Source organism: Mustela putorius, unplaced genomic scaffold (genome assembly GCF_011764305.1).
Source record: "Mustela putorius furo isolate JIRA1106 unplaced genomic scaffold, ASM1176430v1.1 tig00003932_pilon_pilon_pilon:0A:0A, whole genome shotgun sequence".
NCBI classification, from domain to species: Eukaryota; Metazoa; Chordata; class Mammalia; order Carnivora; family Mustelidae; genus Mustela; species Mustela putorius.
In genome coordinates this window covers 5,956,892-5,973,033 of record NW_025422077.1, presented here as the reverse complement: position 1 = coordinate 5,973,033, position 16,142 = coordinate 5,956,892, and the positions used below count along the sequence as shown (strand labels likewise).

Below are 16,142 nucleotides of genomic sequence, written 5' to 3'. Positions count from 1 at the left end.
ACATCTATACTTTTTTTCCCCATTCATGGCAGTATTATTTTATGAAGAAGACTGGATTATCTTTTAAAATTTTATTAAAAAAATTTTTTTAACTGATCTTTATATCCAGTGGGGGGCTCAAACTCACAATCCCAAGATCAAAAGTTACATGCTCCATTGACTGAGTCAGCTGGGGGCCCCAAGGCTGAATTGTCTTTTGAGCTACAGTGTCAATTGCAGATATCCTTTGTAAAATAATTCAGGTAATGTATTAAATAACACTATATGAAACAGAAAGGGCTGTTTCATTATTTCTTTCCTACTCCGATAATTGTGGGAGACAAATTAGAATGGCAATATTTCAAATCAGTATTATTTTATAGCTAGAATTATTATGCTTATTTTACTGATGGAAGCGTAAGAGACTTGAACCAAGTAGCTTTACTATAAAAATAATTGTATCTATAAACTTTAATTGGATTTCTTTTTTTTTTTTTTCCTTTGGTGGCATGCATTTTTTTTTTTTTTTTTTGTATAGAAGACAGAAAGAGAAATAAAAACTCAACAGAAATAATGAAATGCCTATTCTGATGCTTGTGATTATAAAATACATTTTTAAGAACAGAGGACAAAACAAGTTAATGTGTTATTTAAGTAAGGCCTTGCACCTATGCTTGATAATATCTGGCAGTGAGGATTTCCTAGAACTCTTTAGTGAGGCATTCAAGATCCTCTATAATCCCACGCCCTAGTCTTTGTTTTCATTCTCATTGGTCCTGTACGTGGTCTTTCTTCTAGTGGTTATGAACTTTCTAACAAGTTTCTGGTTCTCCAAGCTCTTGTGAATCACCTCGTATTTCTACGAAGCAATAACAAACATAAACCTGTCTGCCTCCAAAAATGTATGGCCCCAATGTGAGGGAGGTCGGGGAAAGGGAAGGAAGAGAAGGAAGGAGACAGGGAGGAGGGGGGAGGAGGGAAGAAGCAGAGGGAGGAAGGGAGGGGGAGAGAGGGGAAATGAGAGTGACTATGTGAGGAAGAAAGTGCATCACTTGTCCCTTTGTCCCTTTACCTAGGGTATCTACTGGGAGTGGCAACAGAAGTTTTCCATCAATATCACAGCTTAGCTTGTTCACAAGCGTCTTTAGTGTGGGCTTCCAGGACTCAGTCTGCAGTCGGTGAAGAATGGCACACACATCTCCCATGCCCATGAGGGTTCGGGGGTAGCAGTCATGTCATCCAAGTTTCTCAAAGTGCCAGGGAAGAGGGATTTGCAAAATACTAGTCGTTTTTTTCTTCTTAAAATAAGCGTGTTAATTCACTGCCTAGTGGGATTTCTCTTCGGTTAATGCCGTTAGATTATACTAATAGATGAACTAATTTGCATTTCATAAATCTCACAATTGGGGGAACCATAGTCAAGCAGTACTTTCGTGTGGAGGCTCCTCCGAATCAATGGAGAATATGATGACAAACTGTAGAGGCTGAATTAGCCTGTAGGATTCTACCTCCACAGCTATGATCACCATCACCACCACCATTTCTATCAATGGGTCATACTGACCAAGTCCTTGCCATGTATAAGGCACTATTCTAAGTGCTTTTCACATAATTAACTCATTTCCATCTTAGGATGATTGTATAAGGTAGCACTATTATTGACCCCATGTTACCGGTAAAGAAACCGAGGCACAGAGTATTTTAAATAGCTGATCGAATGCCATAGACCTAGGGAATGGCCAACCCAAGACCTGAACTCAGGCTCCAGACTCCTTACTCTTAACCACTCAGTTATACACAGGGCTTCAGAGAAGAAGGCATGGAGTGTGGATGGGCTAAGGGACAGACAGCCGCCCTTCCCTGAAGCCAGGACTCAACAGTGTTAAAGGGACCTTGTCCTTCTGTTTTCTCCTTTCTCTTCCTTCCCCTCCTCTACCTCTTCTGTTTCTCCTCCTCCTCCACTTTTCCATACAGAAGGGACCCTCTCCTCCATGTCTTACCTGTCTCTCTCCATCACCTCCCCTGCATCCTGCCTGGCCTCTCGCCCCCTCCTAGCTTCCCTGTCTTCTCCAGAGCCATGACCATCGCCCCGGCCCATCCTGGTTGCAGACACTGGGCTCTTCGCATCAACTCCTGTGCTGTCTCTTCACCAAGCTCTGTCTAGGTCTCCTTTAAAATGGCCCTCAGATTCATCCTTTTCACGTCTATGAACTCCAAAGGAATTCATGCTCTCAGAACTTCACACCCTGGGAAAGTGAAAGCTCAGACTTGCCTTCCAGCCATCAAATTCTGACTCGTCACCCTCTCTGACATAGAGTCAATCGGGGAGTTCCCACATACGGCTCTCATCACAGTGGTGGGCGTGCATCCTCATGACGAGTGCATTCTCTGTTGTCTGAACTATCATTGCTAAGCTACATTCCTTGAAACTGGGCCCCACCCAACCTTGGCCTTCAAATACTTTGTCTTGATTCTCCCATATAGGGAACATTATTTTCATAGCTGTATTTTTGTTGACGGTAGTCGTGATAGTAGTAATAATAGTAGCAGCAGTCGGGGTAGCAGCTATGTTTGGAATTTATTCTGGACTAAGCATAACTCACTTAACTAAGTACTTTATATACATTAATTCAAGCAATTCCCAAAGCACCTCTGTAAAGAAGGCCCCGATTAAATCCATTTAACAGATGGGTAAACTAAAACATACAGTAGTCTGCCCAAGTTCACAGCTGTAAGTAGTAGAGGTTGGACATGAACCCAAGCATCTGATCTCAGACTCTGTGATCTGAAGTACTTTCTCGGGCTCTTCCCCTCATCAGAAAATACCTCCTCCTATCCCCACGCTAACCGCCATCTTTAAAAGAAGGCAGTGAAAGTCAATCAAAATCTTGAAAACTTTCAATGTGCATCAAGGCAGGAGTGCTCCTCGGAACGCTGATTTTATTTATATATTATTCCATGTGATATGCAATAAAAGATTAAACTGGGGTGTATTGGCTTCTAAATATTTCATGTGTGCTCAATCTCATCTCCCCAGTTAAACTGTAGTCTTCTAGATTAGAACAGCACCTTTTCACATTGTGGGAAGAATGTGGTCATAGAGTTAATTCATGGGCTACAACCAATATTTAAAAAAAAAATAGAATATACTTGAAGAAAAGTATCCGTGTGTGTCACTTTGTAAAGCTTTGTTTCACTTATGTGGGTCTAGGGGTGTACGCACAGGAGGTCACAGTGTAAAACTGTTTGAGGCTGTGGGGTCACGGTCACAGATTTGAAAGCCAAGCTGCTATCCTAGAGGGTAAGAATGATTCTTTACTCTCATGGAGCTCATCCCCATGCCATGCACAGAGCTACTACTCAGTAACAAACTGACTGATGGGAAAAAAATTACTACCTGCCATTTTTATTACAAACATACTATTATAATTAAAAAATAATCAGTGTTGGACTGCTCTGCACATCTAATATCTGTATCTATACAGTCTTTTGAGATCCTCCTTAGCCTTACGGTGTCAAATACTTTTTCAACTGAGGCTTCTCTGTTACAAGATAACGGGTGTTTTTAAATCCCCAAGCTCTACACAGGCCTTGAGAGTTAGGAAGACGGAGTGTTTCGCACAAATGAAATATTATTCTTCACCATGTTGCTAAAGGAGGAATTTTAATGACGAATTGACCTAGCCTGTTCCTTCTTATAAGGCAATGGAATTTCATTACTTGGAGCATGTATTTCTATAAATCATAACTTTAATAAAATCTGTTAAATATAATAAGTGTGTTTTTAGAAATTAAAGTATCTTCATCTTTAGCTACACAATATTAAGCACCCAATCATCCTGCTCTTATGCGCCTTACCGTTTGAGCAGTCTGGGCCAGTCCAGTTAGGGTCACAGGTACAGGACCCGCTCTCCTGAAGGTACGTTCCGTGACCAGAGCACTGGTCTGGACACATGGTCTTCACTAGTTCACAATTGCTACCGCCCCACCCCGGGCTGCAGTGACATTCCCCATGGATACAAACGCCGTGATTGGAACATCCAGGGTCCAGACAGTCAGCTGGAGTAGACAGAAAAGAGGAGCAATTTCATAATTAAATCTAGAAGGTGCGTCACCTATGTAGTACATGCAGGATAAGGAATTAAATCCCAGTCTGGTGTATATGAAACTTCTGGAGACTCATCGTTTTCCCTACCATTTGCAAGAACTTGTTTCTGGAAATGAAAACGGATCATACGATGCGGCATTCAGGATCATGCCATTTAGGTAATGGAAACTTGCAAGGATACGTAATTCTCACGAATTACACATACATATGCTCCTGAGATTTCAGGCGATTGCTCTCTGTTCTGCTTAATCAGATAGTAATAAGTATTGGCTCCTCTGTAACGGAATTGTCTGGGCTGACCTAATCCACAACCATTGAATCCCGGCAGCTGCATGGGACCCTCAAACTGTTTGGGAAATAAACGAGTTGCATACTCTCTATCCTTCTTAATTCACTTTAATGTGCTTTAGATGACGAGATTTAATTTAGCAATTTGACTCAATAAAACTTTACACTTGTAGGGTCAATGGCCTGAAAATTTAATTCCAGAGACTTAATTGCATTACTTTCTGTGGGCAGATCAATAAAATCAATTTGATTGAAGAACGGAAATGGGGCTTTTCTGCTTTTGGAAGAAAACAATTCAACTGCACTTTACAGTATAGCATCTTGATGATCATGATTACATACAGTCATGGAACAAGCCCAGGGCATACTTTTTTCCACTCGTGTATCATGTGCATGAGTACATCTTCCTCAAGATGCCAAAATGCTAGACTTAAAAGCTGGCGTCAGTGTGAAAAACTGTAAAAAACAAAACAAAAACAAAAAACCCAAAACAAAAACCAAACCAAACCAAAACAAAAAACCCAAAAAGGCGAAGATAAACAAAACAAAATGAAACAGAACAGAACAAGAGTCCACTGTTGGTTTCAAGACACAAATGTTTGCTTCTTTCCTCAAAGTGGGGGGTGGGGGGGGAAAGGACTGATTCACCCAAGTGAAAGCAAAGGGGATCTCTGGCATTTGCACCTTTTATAGGTTCAAATGTGAACAAAACAATGCGGCCTTAACTAAGGAGATCCAAGTTGCTTCCAAGAGGAGGCACGTGAACACATGCACCAGCCTGAGCGAAGACTGCAAAGATCATCCCCTTCGGAAGCCAAGCACGGGCTTCTGCAAATTTTGGCACGTTTACCTTCTTCGCAGTTCTCTCCTTTGTACCCCGAGTTGCAGGCGCAGGAGCCCATGATGCAGATGCCACGCCCCCCGCACTGCGGGTCGATGCACTGCGTGGTGGGCACGTCGCACTCGGTGCCCTTCCAGCCGCTGAAGCAGAGGCAGCGGCCCTTGGAGTACTGCCCGTTGCCACTACACAACACCGGACAGGCTGCTGTGAAATAAGACAGGACAGAGGCATTAGCGGCCACCTTCTCGGGCGAGACCCCAAGAGAAAGGCGACACCCCAAGAGAAAGGAGACACGTCGTCGGAACGAGGAGTTTGCAGGATTTCTCCCCGTTCCTTTCTGGGCTTGCTGGTTTTCTGCCTTCCTCATCTTTCTACAGCTTATTTCTAGTGGCTTAAGAAAAGGCTCTAACATGCATACCTCTGGAACAATCCGGACCTAAAAATCCCGGAAAACAATGGCAAGTTCCAGAAACACACTCTCCATTTCCATGGCAATTTCGTGGGCATTCCACCACTGACTCTGAAGAAAAGAGAGAAAAGGAACACTTAGGGTAAGGCTTGCTCCTCGCGCGAGGTGAACGGTGTCCTTTTGATCGTTTTAGCTTAGCATGGAAGGAATGATGGATGGCCCGCTCCATCACCAAAAAAAGGATTCCTTGCCCTCAGATTATTTGAGTAGTAAAAGTAAAGCACTACTATCTGAAATGCAGATTTTTTCTTTTTTTTTTTTGTTATGTTCAGTTAGCCACTGTATAGCACCTAGTTTTTGATGGAGCGTTCAATGTTTCATTAGTCCATTATAATACCCAGTGCTCGTCACAAATGCAAATTTTTTAACGTTTTTCAAGAAGCACCGTCCTCCAGGATGCTTCCAAAGAACAGGTCCTCCCAATGCTTCACGGGATGTCACATATTCATAAATAAACTATTTAAAAATATGTCTCACATTTCAACCTAGGAGTCACACCAATCAGAGAAGACAACCGAGTTTCCATTCAACTCCCTGTTTAGGCTGCAGCCCGGGAAAAAGATGCCTTTGAAGACCGTTCTTACCTATGACGATGGTATTAAAAGACACCTGCTCCGCGTTCTTCCCGTCATTGTAAAAAGCCAGATGCCAGATTCCGGAATCCAAGTACTGGATAAAGCCAGCCTCGTGCAGACTGACAGATCTCGCCTGCCGCCCTGCCCTTTCCGGCTCCAGCAGATTCCGCTGCTCTCTCGCGATCAACCTGCTGCCATCCAGGAGCTCGACAAAGTCATACTGAGGGGCAGGACAAGGACAGAGGTTTAGTGCCTGGCTGCATTTCAGTTGCAGCTGCTTCTCGTTTGTTTACTTATTTTATTTTATTTTTTTGTTCTAAAGTCTCCAAGGGTTGCCTGGGTGGCTCAGTCGGTTGAAGCCTCTGCCTTTGGCTCAGGTCATGATCTCAGGGTCCTTAGATCAAGCCCCACATCGGGCTCTCTGTTAAGCAGGGAGCCTGCTTCCTCCTCTCTGTCTACCTGGCTCTCTGCCTACTTGTGATCTCTCTCCCTGTCAAATAAATATAAAATCTTAAAAGAAAAAAAAAAAAAAAAAGACAGCGTCTGGAAATGGTTCCTGATGGACAGGTCCCTCTACAGAGAGCATTTCCAGACACCATGATCTAACTCTGCCCACTGCACGCTGTTGTCATGTACAAACTTCACAAACCATTTTCCCCTTAGTGGGTGATCGGTTTCCAGAGATAGAGCTAAACCTAGCAACTGATAAAGAGTTGAATGAGTGCAGGCCGTGTGTGGATACAACCATGAGCCAGTAACATTTCAAATCTGGCAACCTAATTCTAGACTGGGAGATCCTCTCTTCAGGTCGTCTCCTACTTAATCTGTGTGTGGTAACAACTGTCAAGATAAGTACTGTATCCTTACTGAATACTCAATACTGAATACTGAATCCTCGTGGCCACCTTTCTAGGATGGCATTGGTATTTCCACTGTAAGGATGAAGGAAACCAACCCCTGAGGGGCTCAAGGAGGGTTCGATCCCTCCTAAGTGGTGGAGTTGGTTTGTAAGGAAGCTCAGGTCTTTCCTACCACTCACCGTGCTTTTCTCTGTGACCATGATGTTACCATCCCAGGTACCAGGGACAAACCCATGGCTTTGTCCTTAGTTATGGTGAAACTAAAAACCAATATCAAGATGCCTGTACATCTCTGTACTGGCCAAAAAATTCAAGTCCAGAATAATTCACCACTCCCGAAAATGCAACAACAGAGGGGTTCTGAGGGGATGGCAGGAACTCTGCCCAGTTCTTATGATGAAGCTGATGTCATTAAGCTTAATTTTTGGTTTAGGAAGATCAGTCATGAGCATGGGGTAGCCTAGAATGCAACTGGAGGATTTAAAGATCATTAAAAATACAGAAGATGACCGCTAAGAGTAAGGCTCTGTAACCAGAGATAACGCAGTGAGTTTGAAAGACGCTGCCAAGACTTTCCAACATGGTTTTAATAAACTTGTTGGACAAAAGTTCCTTAAAAGTAGAGTGATTCAGTTTCTATAGACTCTTACCCGGTTTTACGTTATTCCTGAGGGTGAAAAATACGCTATAGTGAAATATATATAAGGTTATAGCACTATCTCTGTGAATCACCAATACTCTACTTTCTGATAGATTTCTGAAATGGAATTTTATCAGAGCTCTGTTGGAAGAGAAGTTTATTATATGAATCCCTTAATACGATCAAACTGGAATAAAATCAACCATCGGGATTCCAAGATTCATGATTAAATGTGTCGCCACCGAAATGATCGCAGACTTCTAACATTACTACTGGACAGAATTTAGAATATCTGATTCAGTTTCCAACATATTAAAGTTTTTATTTAAATGTAAAAGCATTTTTTGGTTACTTTTTTGTGTAGTAAAACTATCTCATGACATCAGGTAGCGATGAGAAATACACACAAAAAAGTCCTAACTCGGTTAGCATTCAGTAACTTTTCTTCATTTCTATCTTACAAGGATGAAAATAATCACTAGTGTGGATATTTAACCTGCAAAATTTTCACTGGAATTGTATTCCAAAATTATCAGAGGAAAATGAATGCAGCATTTTCTAAAGGTGACTGTATCTCAAATAAGCCATTCGTTTTTCTCATCAGATTTAAATATTTATATTAGCATGGCAAAGAAGCAGGGAGAAGTTTCTTTTTATGGCTCCTTTGCATATAAACATTTTTCTCCTCTGATATTAAACTCAGTAACTGAAAGACTGAAAGGGAGGAAACTTGGAGATTTAACTGGTCTTTCAAACTCCCCACCTTCATTGTGGGAATCACCATTTGCATCACACTGTGAACAATAAAATGAGGCTGGGCTTGCAGAGTCTGGAGGGAGGGTAGTGGGGTGGGGGGGGAAGTGGTGGGGTGGGGAGGCCACAGTTGCTGAGAATCTGCCTAGGCTCTTCTGGAGGGCACTTCACACTGGCCTTCAGGAGGGCTATTCAAATATCTAACGACAAGTCCTCTGTTTAACCCTAAGCCTACATCTACATTAAGTAAACAAATGATACAGAACAAAAATACTTAAAACCTTTGTTCTCCAGGCGAAAAGTTCTCCACTTATGAACAGACTTGGGCTACTGGCTTTACTTCGTAATGCCTATTCATTAGGTAGAGACATGGATTTTTTTTTTTGGGGTCAAGTCTTAGGATCTTCAGCTATTTTTCGGATAACATTCAGTCTCACCACTTTGGGGAAGTGATCATGAAACAAAAGTTAGACTTGATAAAGCTATCCTGCTGGTTCATTTCTGAGCAGTTAAGCTATCTCCATATGCTTAACTCAATTCAGTTATTAAAAGGATGAGAACTAGGGCATCTGGGTGGCTGAGGTCATGATCTCAGGGTCCACATGGGCTCCCCACTCAGTAAGGAGTCTGATTCTCCCTCTCCCTCTGCCTCCGACTCGTTCACTCTCATAAATAAATAAATAAATACATAAAATCTTTTAAAAAAGGATGAAAACTCAGAATCTATGAATACTTAACTGTATTTCCTTTTAAAGATTTTATTTATTAATTCGAGAGAAAGAGAGCATACAAGCAGGGGCAGAAGGAAAAGCAGACTCCCCACTGAGTGGGGAGCCTGATGAGGGGCTCGATCCTAGGACCCTGAGATCATGACCTGCGCCTAAGGCAGGTGCTTGACCCACTGAACCCCCCAGGGGTCCCATTTTTAAATCAACTTTGTGGTGGTGGCATGGTCTTGCTGTAAATCATTGACATACAGAGGAAGGAGAGATTTTTAGACATCATCTGATCCAATGGTTTCATTTTCTGGACAGACACAGAGGCAGAGAAGTGAAGTGATTTGTTCAGGGTCACAAGGTCAAAGAGTGGTAGGGGTGTATGCGTTCAGAACTCAGGTCTCCGCTACCATCCGGAAGCAGCCTTCATGCAAACGTACTTAAACGATAGTCAGTACACTGTTAACTGTAAAGCGTTAAATTGCTTCCTCAGGCTTCTAACTGTCCAGGAGAATGAACTGGGCATCAGGGAGAAGAAAGTCAATTGATTCCTTGGCAACAATCAAATGGACAGTTTTACAAAGGGTCACAAAGACTTTCAAAACTCAAGTGGCTATTCTGAATGGCTGGCCGATTTTAATTATTTCAGGTTGATTTATTTAATGTTCCCCAGAAACAGAGAAATGTTCAATTTAGGCCGCTTTATAGCATATTTCATGTTTAAACATGGAACTCAGAAACAGTTGTTTGCTCTGCTGATCTTGAATAAACCAGAGGAAGGAATGCTAATAACTGTGGAGATTCAGAAAAGCCTTCATCTAGTTAAACACATATATTGTAGAAGGAAGGAAAAGTGGATATCATGTATATTGTATTTAAATACCAGAAGAATTATGGGAAAACCTGAAACCGCACTTTTTATTTCCCTAATCTCATATGGTATATAGAACTTAGAAAGAGTCAACCCTAAATCTTTAAATAAATCTTTAAAGTACGCAACAATTTCTTTTTGAATTTATTTTCTGGAATGTATAGGTTCTGTGCTCACTGTTGTGCTAATTAGCTTCAGAGGTATATTTCTTCAGTTACAAAAAAAAGTGATTTAAACACGTATCTGGGTCCAGTGAAAAAGTTAATTTTTCTCTCTTTCACTGGACTATTGATATAAATGCAATCTCTCTGCTTTCAGAGAAGTTAGAGAGATCCACTTCTACTTAAGACAATCTGGTTATTATTTCGTGCTCTGTGTCACCTACGACATAAACAGGTGTCAAACATAACTGCAATCAGAAGTTTGAACTGGACACGGGCACACGATGGGGAGTATTTATTTACTGTTAAAGATTTTTAACTTATTTATTTGACAGAGAGAAAGAGAGCACAAGCGGGGGCGGGGGGCAGCAGGCAGATGGTGAGGGAGAAGATGTGGGGCTTGATCCCAGGACCCTGGGATCATGACCTGAGCCGAAGGCAGAAGCTTAACCAACTGAGCCACCCAGGTGCCCCCGCAATGGGGAGTATTTAATGTTCAAGGATCAAAGGCATTTACTTTAATAATGTAGATATGAAAAATGTTATCAGAAAAATGAATGTACCAAAGCATGATATTCAAAGATTTCACTGCTTATAATTTATACATGTATACGAAACTTCCTCTGATCTATGGTGACATAAAAGAAAGCATGTTTAAGTTTCTTTCTCCTCTTTCTTTAAAGATAGGTCTCTTTTATTGGTATATGATCAATTTTTCTTTAGAACTTATATTCCTAGGTAATAGAAAAAGCATTTCTCAGAAAATTGCATACTTTAAAGCATACCTGAAAATCCTCCAGTTTGCATTTCATAAATCAAATTAAAATCTGCATGAAATTCTATGGGTAAATAAACTGGTTATCAAGTATAACTTCAGGCTTATCCGACTGTCAGCGTTAATTAACCATTTATTACATTTTTGGAATTCCTGTATGACTAACCTAATAGTTGACCCTAGGAAAAGTCCGAGCTCCAAAGTTACAGTAGGTTATTCAAATAATTTCTCTTCGACATAAAGGAACCTCTTTTTATTTTTAAGATTTTATTTATTTATTTGAGAGAGAGAGAGCAAAAGCAGGGGGAAAGAGGCAGAGGGAGAGAAAGAAGCAGGTTCCCCACTGATCAGGGAGTCTGAACATGGGGCCCAATCCAAGGACCCCGAGATCATGACCCAAATGGAACACAGATGCCCAACTGACTGAGCCACCAAAGCACTAGAATAATGGGACCTCTTTTAAATCACAGTTTCAACGTAAATACCCTGATCCAGTATTACATTATGAAAAAGCCTACAGAATTACTGATAGCAGCTCTCTGTGACTGTTACTGTGACATAATTTTCATGCAAGTGGACCAACTTTAAAGGTCTTTGAATGTAGGACTGAAGGGTATTTGAATTGTTTTGAGAACCACACATAGATGATCAGCCTTGGTTATCTACGGAAGTTCTCTTGCCCCTTTTTCTGAGGAAATGGCGGCTTGAGTTGATAAAGTTCATGTCACTCTATTTATGTTTATGTTCCCATAATTTCTTTACTTGTAAGTCTGGCATTAAGTAGAAAAAATGCGATATATTTTCAACAGCATGAATACGATGTTTGAGATGAAAATGCTACGTGCATGTATTACATGAAAAGAATAAGATCCTCTGAAATCCTCACAGAATCTTTGTAAACCACTTGGAAAATCCATGATGTTTTCCTAGGTGCTCAGATGATGTTCGATATTCATTCAGTTACTCACAAATTTTAGTACATTTTAGTCCATCAATAACGATTAACGCAAGTCAGGAAGAAAATGCCGTTCTTCCTACTAATTTGAAAACCTCAAGTGTAACCTACATTCAAAATTCTTTTCACTGTAAAAGATCAATACGAAAGTGGGCCAACACTTAAACAGCTGAACTTCAGAAATGGGATAACTTTAAAAATGCAAACTAGCAGTTTGCATTTTATTGACAACAAAGCTTACTTTTACCTGAGTATGGGAAGGGGGTAAGCCTTTTCGGCCATATACTCCAATCAATGCATCCTTCTGAAGAGAGATATTGAATTTAAGAAACTGTGGCTGATCAATGAAGAGCTGGGATCTCCAGAAGACCCCAGGAGGAACCTCTTGAATCGCTCTTCGGCCAATATCAAGTTCTCCAGAATCTATGGTGTTATTTTCTTGGGTAAATCCACCTAATTTTCCTGAATGGAAGAGATCCATTGAAAAACGATGAAAAATTAAAACAACAACAACAACTAACACCCTCCCCTGCTCCTACCCCCCCCACCCCCTGCAAAAAGCCTCAAACAACAAAATAGCTTTCCCTTTTAGAAAGTTCTTTTCACTAAATGCTCAGGCATTCTTTCTTCTGATAAATGAAAGGTTTCAATATAATTTTCACTTTAAAAGGTTTTCTGTGAGCTACTGTTGTTCAACGAATTCTGATTTAGCACATTCTTTAAGATATTTAAGTAAAAATCCTTTGACTTCCCCCAAGGTACGCCTATTACTGAAACTCTTCACACCTACCGTCTTTCTTGATCACTTGAAACGTAATTATCTTACAAATATATGTCTTGTTATTTCTTGGGAGAGATTAAGTCTGTTACTAATCAGTCCTTCTAAACGTACCATAGCACTGCAAAGTGTAAATTAAGGCAGAATGGATTATGGAGATTTCCAAATCAATCTTTAAGCAAACAACAAAACCAATCAATGGCACGGATTCATGTAGTTCCCTCTGAACTCTGCGTTAGAGTGAATAAAAACTCAAGATGCTGGAAAGGAGGCAGAGAACGGGTAGTGGGGACATTAGGCGGGGGAGGGAGGGAGGGAAAAATTCAGATTCTCACAAAATTAGTGAGGCAGGCTGTCATAACGTTTCTCTTTCTTTTGGCCCTCATCTTAGTTTCACTCATAGCCTCACCAAGCATACTTGTCTTACCCCTTTCAATGACCTTCAACCAAGGAACAAAAGCTCTGTCCTTCCTAAGTCTCTACCAGTTCCTGATTTTTGGAAACAGATCCAAGACTCATATTTTTGGGTATGATTTCTCCCTCCTTCCCTCTTGCTAAGGTTCTTTCTCATGGTTCTGACAGGGCATGTGATAGAGGAGGCTTTACCATTTGCCTTAAATAGAAATAAAACCACATTGTTTTTTATTCAGAGAAGGCCCATGAAGGCTGAGGGACAGGATGAAACTGGAAAATGTTCCTCTGTCCATTCAAACTACTTAAAGTCACAAAGGTGACTTACTATGATTTTTTTAATGTTCCTATGAATTCAGGTATTACATAGTATTATGTAGCATCAACTACAAAACAGCCTCCAGAGTTGTCAATTGGAAAGTTAGAGGGTTTAATTTCGATCACAGACTTGTGAACTATCTTACTCTAATGACAGGAGGACAGAGTTTTCTATGTATGAAAAGTTATTAGTTTAACATTGAATCCATGTTTGAGCATTTACCAGGGACATAGGACTACACGTGATAGAAATGTCTGCTTATCCACCCTGGCTTCCATGGTTTCTGCCATCAAGCAACGAATTATATGGCTCGGAAAACATCACCATGAATTTGATGAGCTTAAGGACCATCTAAAGCCATATATAGTTACAGGTCATAAGAAGGTGGTATCACTGTAGGCTAGTGGCTAAAAGTTCACAGACGTGTTAAACTCCGAGGTAAACTTTGAAGGACAGGTAGGGTAAGGTTTTTGACTTGGTGTAAACATTATGATTAAAAACTTGGGAGTGCAGGGGTGCGTGGGTGGCTCAGTCAGTTAAGTGTCTGACTCTTGATTTTGGCTCAGGTCATGGTCTCGGGGTTGTGAGATCGAGCCCCACGTCAGTCTCCATGCTCAGTGGGGAGTCTGCTTGAGATTCTCTCTCTCAAATAAATAAATAAATCTTTAAACAAACAAACAAACCATGGATGTGTAATTGGCTGTGTATTGCAGTGATGGTGAACAGAGAGATCCATATGGCTAGAAAAGAATTTAGGAAAACTGGCTTTGGAGACAGTCAAACTGGGTTTGAATCCTGGCTCTGTCAATAACTGACTGGTGCTCTTAAGGAAAAAATTGTTTTTAAAGATTTTACTTACTTATTTGACAGACAGAGATCACAAGTAGGCAGAGAGGCAGGGGAAGAGAGAGGGGGAAGCAGGCTCCCTGCTGAGCAGAGAGCCTGACATGGGGCTCGATCCCAGGACCCTGAGACCATGATCTGAGCTGGAGGCAGAGGCTTAAGCCACTGAGCCACCCAGGTGCCCTGCTCTTAAGGAAAATATTAAATCTCTGGTTCTAAACCTCATCTGTAAAATGGGGGTGATAATAATGCAATCACAGAACTACTGTAAGAATTACATAAGGCAACTTATGTAAAGCATGTGGCCGTCAGAGTATACTGAGTGAATGGGAGACAGTAATGGGTCTGTTATGGGAGTAACAGAAGATTCGACTAGAAAGGGAGAATGAGATCAGTTTGTGGAAGGCCTTGAAGGCCAGCTTAACAGTCTGGTCTCCAACATGAAAGACACCTTTCCAAAGGCACCCAGATGGCCAACAGACACATGAAAAGATGCTCAAAAACACCTATCATTAGGGAAACGCAAATCAAAACCACAATGAGACATTATCTCACACCTGTCAGATTGGCTAAAATCGACAGTGCAAGAAACAACAGATGTTGGTGAGGACGTGGAATAAAGGTGCCCTCTTGCACTGTGGGTGGGAGTACAAAGTGGTGCAGCCACTCTGGAAAACAGTATGGAGGCTCCTCGGAAAGTTAAAAATAAAATGATACTATGATCCAGTGATCCCACTATTGGGTATTCACCCACGGAATACAGAAACAGTAAGGCCAAGGGATACACTCCTGCTGACATTCACTGCAGCTTTTTTACAACAGCCCAGTTACGGAAGTGGTCCAGGTGCCCACCGACCGAAGACTGGAAAAAGAGAATGTGGTATATAGACACAATGCAGTTCCCATTCAGCCATAAAAATAAGGGAATCTTCCCATTTGCAATGCTGTGGATGGATCTAGAGAGAATCAGGCTAAGTGAAATAAGTCAGAGAAGGACAAATACCACAGGATTTCACTCATACGTGGAATTTAAGAAATGAAACAAATGAATCAAGTGGAAAAAGAGAGAGAGAGGGAAACAAACCAAGAGGCAGACTCTTAACTCCAGAGAATAAACTGATGGTCATCCGCGGGGAGGTGGGTGGGGGATGGGGGAAATACGGGAGGGGTTGGGGGGGGCACTTGCGATGAGCACCAGGTGTATGGAAGTGATGATTCAGTATGTCGTACTCCTGAAACTAATATTACACTGTATGTTAACTAACTGGAATTTAAATAAAGACTTAAAAAATAGATACTTGAATTCGACTCAATATGGGCAAATTGTATTTCAATGCCATAAAAGCACTTACTTTTCCTATGCTGTGTGCGTGTGTGTACATGCAGGCATGCGTGTTTATCATCAGGAGAAACAGAATTCCAGATTACTAAGGAAAGTGTCTTGTGTGATCACAGATGAGTATAGCACATATCCAAGTTATGCCCGCTGGGGTCTAGAATAATTCAGAATAAATTCACGCTTATAGATAACTGTGAAGTTTGAAGTAGAGTACTCGTAAATGCTGGGGTTGTCTTCTACCCGGCCTACTGTATGCTACAAGGACAAATGAACCCTTGCTTGCCAAGGAGTTATACATTAAAGGGAGACCATTGGCTGAAGATGAAATGAAGTTATGGTCAAGGACATTAAAGACAAACAGTAGCCGCTTTCTCCCTGGCTTCACTTTCTGTTGCTTCAGCTCCCTGCCGTCGGCTGTGGTGTGAAGGCAGGTGATCCTCCTTCTGACGTATCCTCAGAAT

The 16,142-nt window shown here is 41.3% G+C and overlaps 1 protein-coding gene across 9 annotated transcripts in view; it reads right to left on the bottom strand.

Annotated features, from left to right (window-relative positions):
• Positions 1-16,142, bottom strand: part of TENM3 (teneurin transmembrane protein 3) — a 436,872-nt gene that overhangs the window by 104,739 nt on the left and 315,991 nt on the right. For 8 of the 9 annotated variants that reach the window (XM_013058964.2, XM_045069405.1, XM_045069406.1 and 5 more), the window contains 5 exons: positions 12,239-12,453; positions 6,270-6,480; positions 5,635-5,736; positions 5,226-5,420; positions 3,838-4,038 (listed from right to left, as the gene is read on the bottom strand). In XM_013058964.2, coding sequence (XP_012914418.1) covers positions 3,838-4,038; positions 5,226-5,420; positions 5,635-5,736; positions 6,270-6,480; positions 12,239-12,453 — 924 coding nt within the window. The remainder of the gene's footprint in view (positions 1-3,837; positions 4,039-5,225; positions 5,421-5,634; positions 5,737-6,269; positions 6,481-12,238; positions 12,454-16,142) is intronic. The other variant, XM_045069403.1, reaches the window with a different exon arrangement.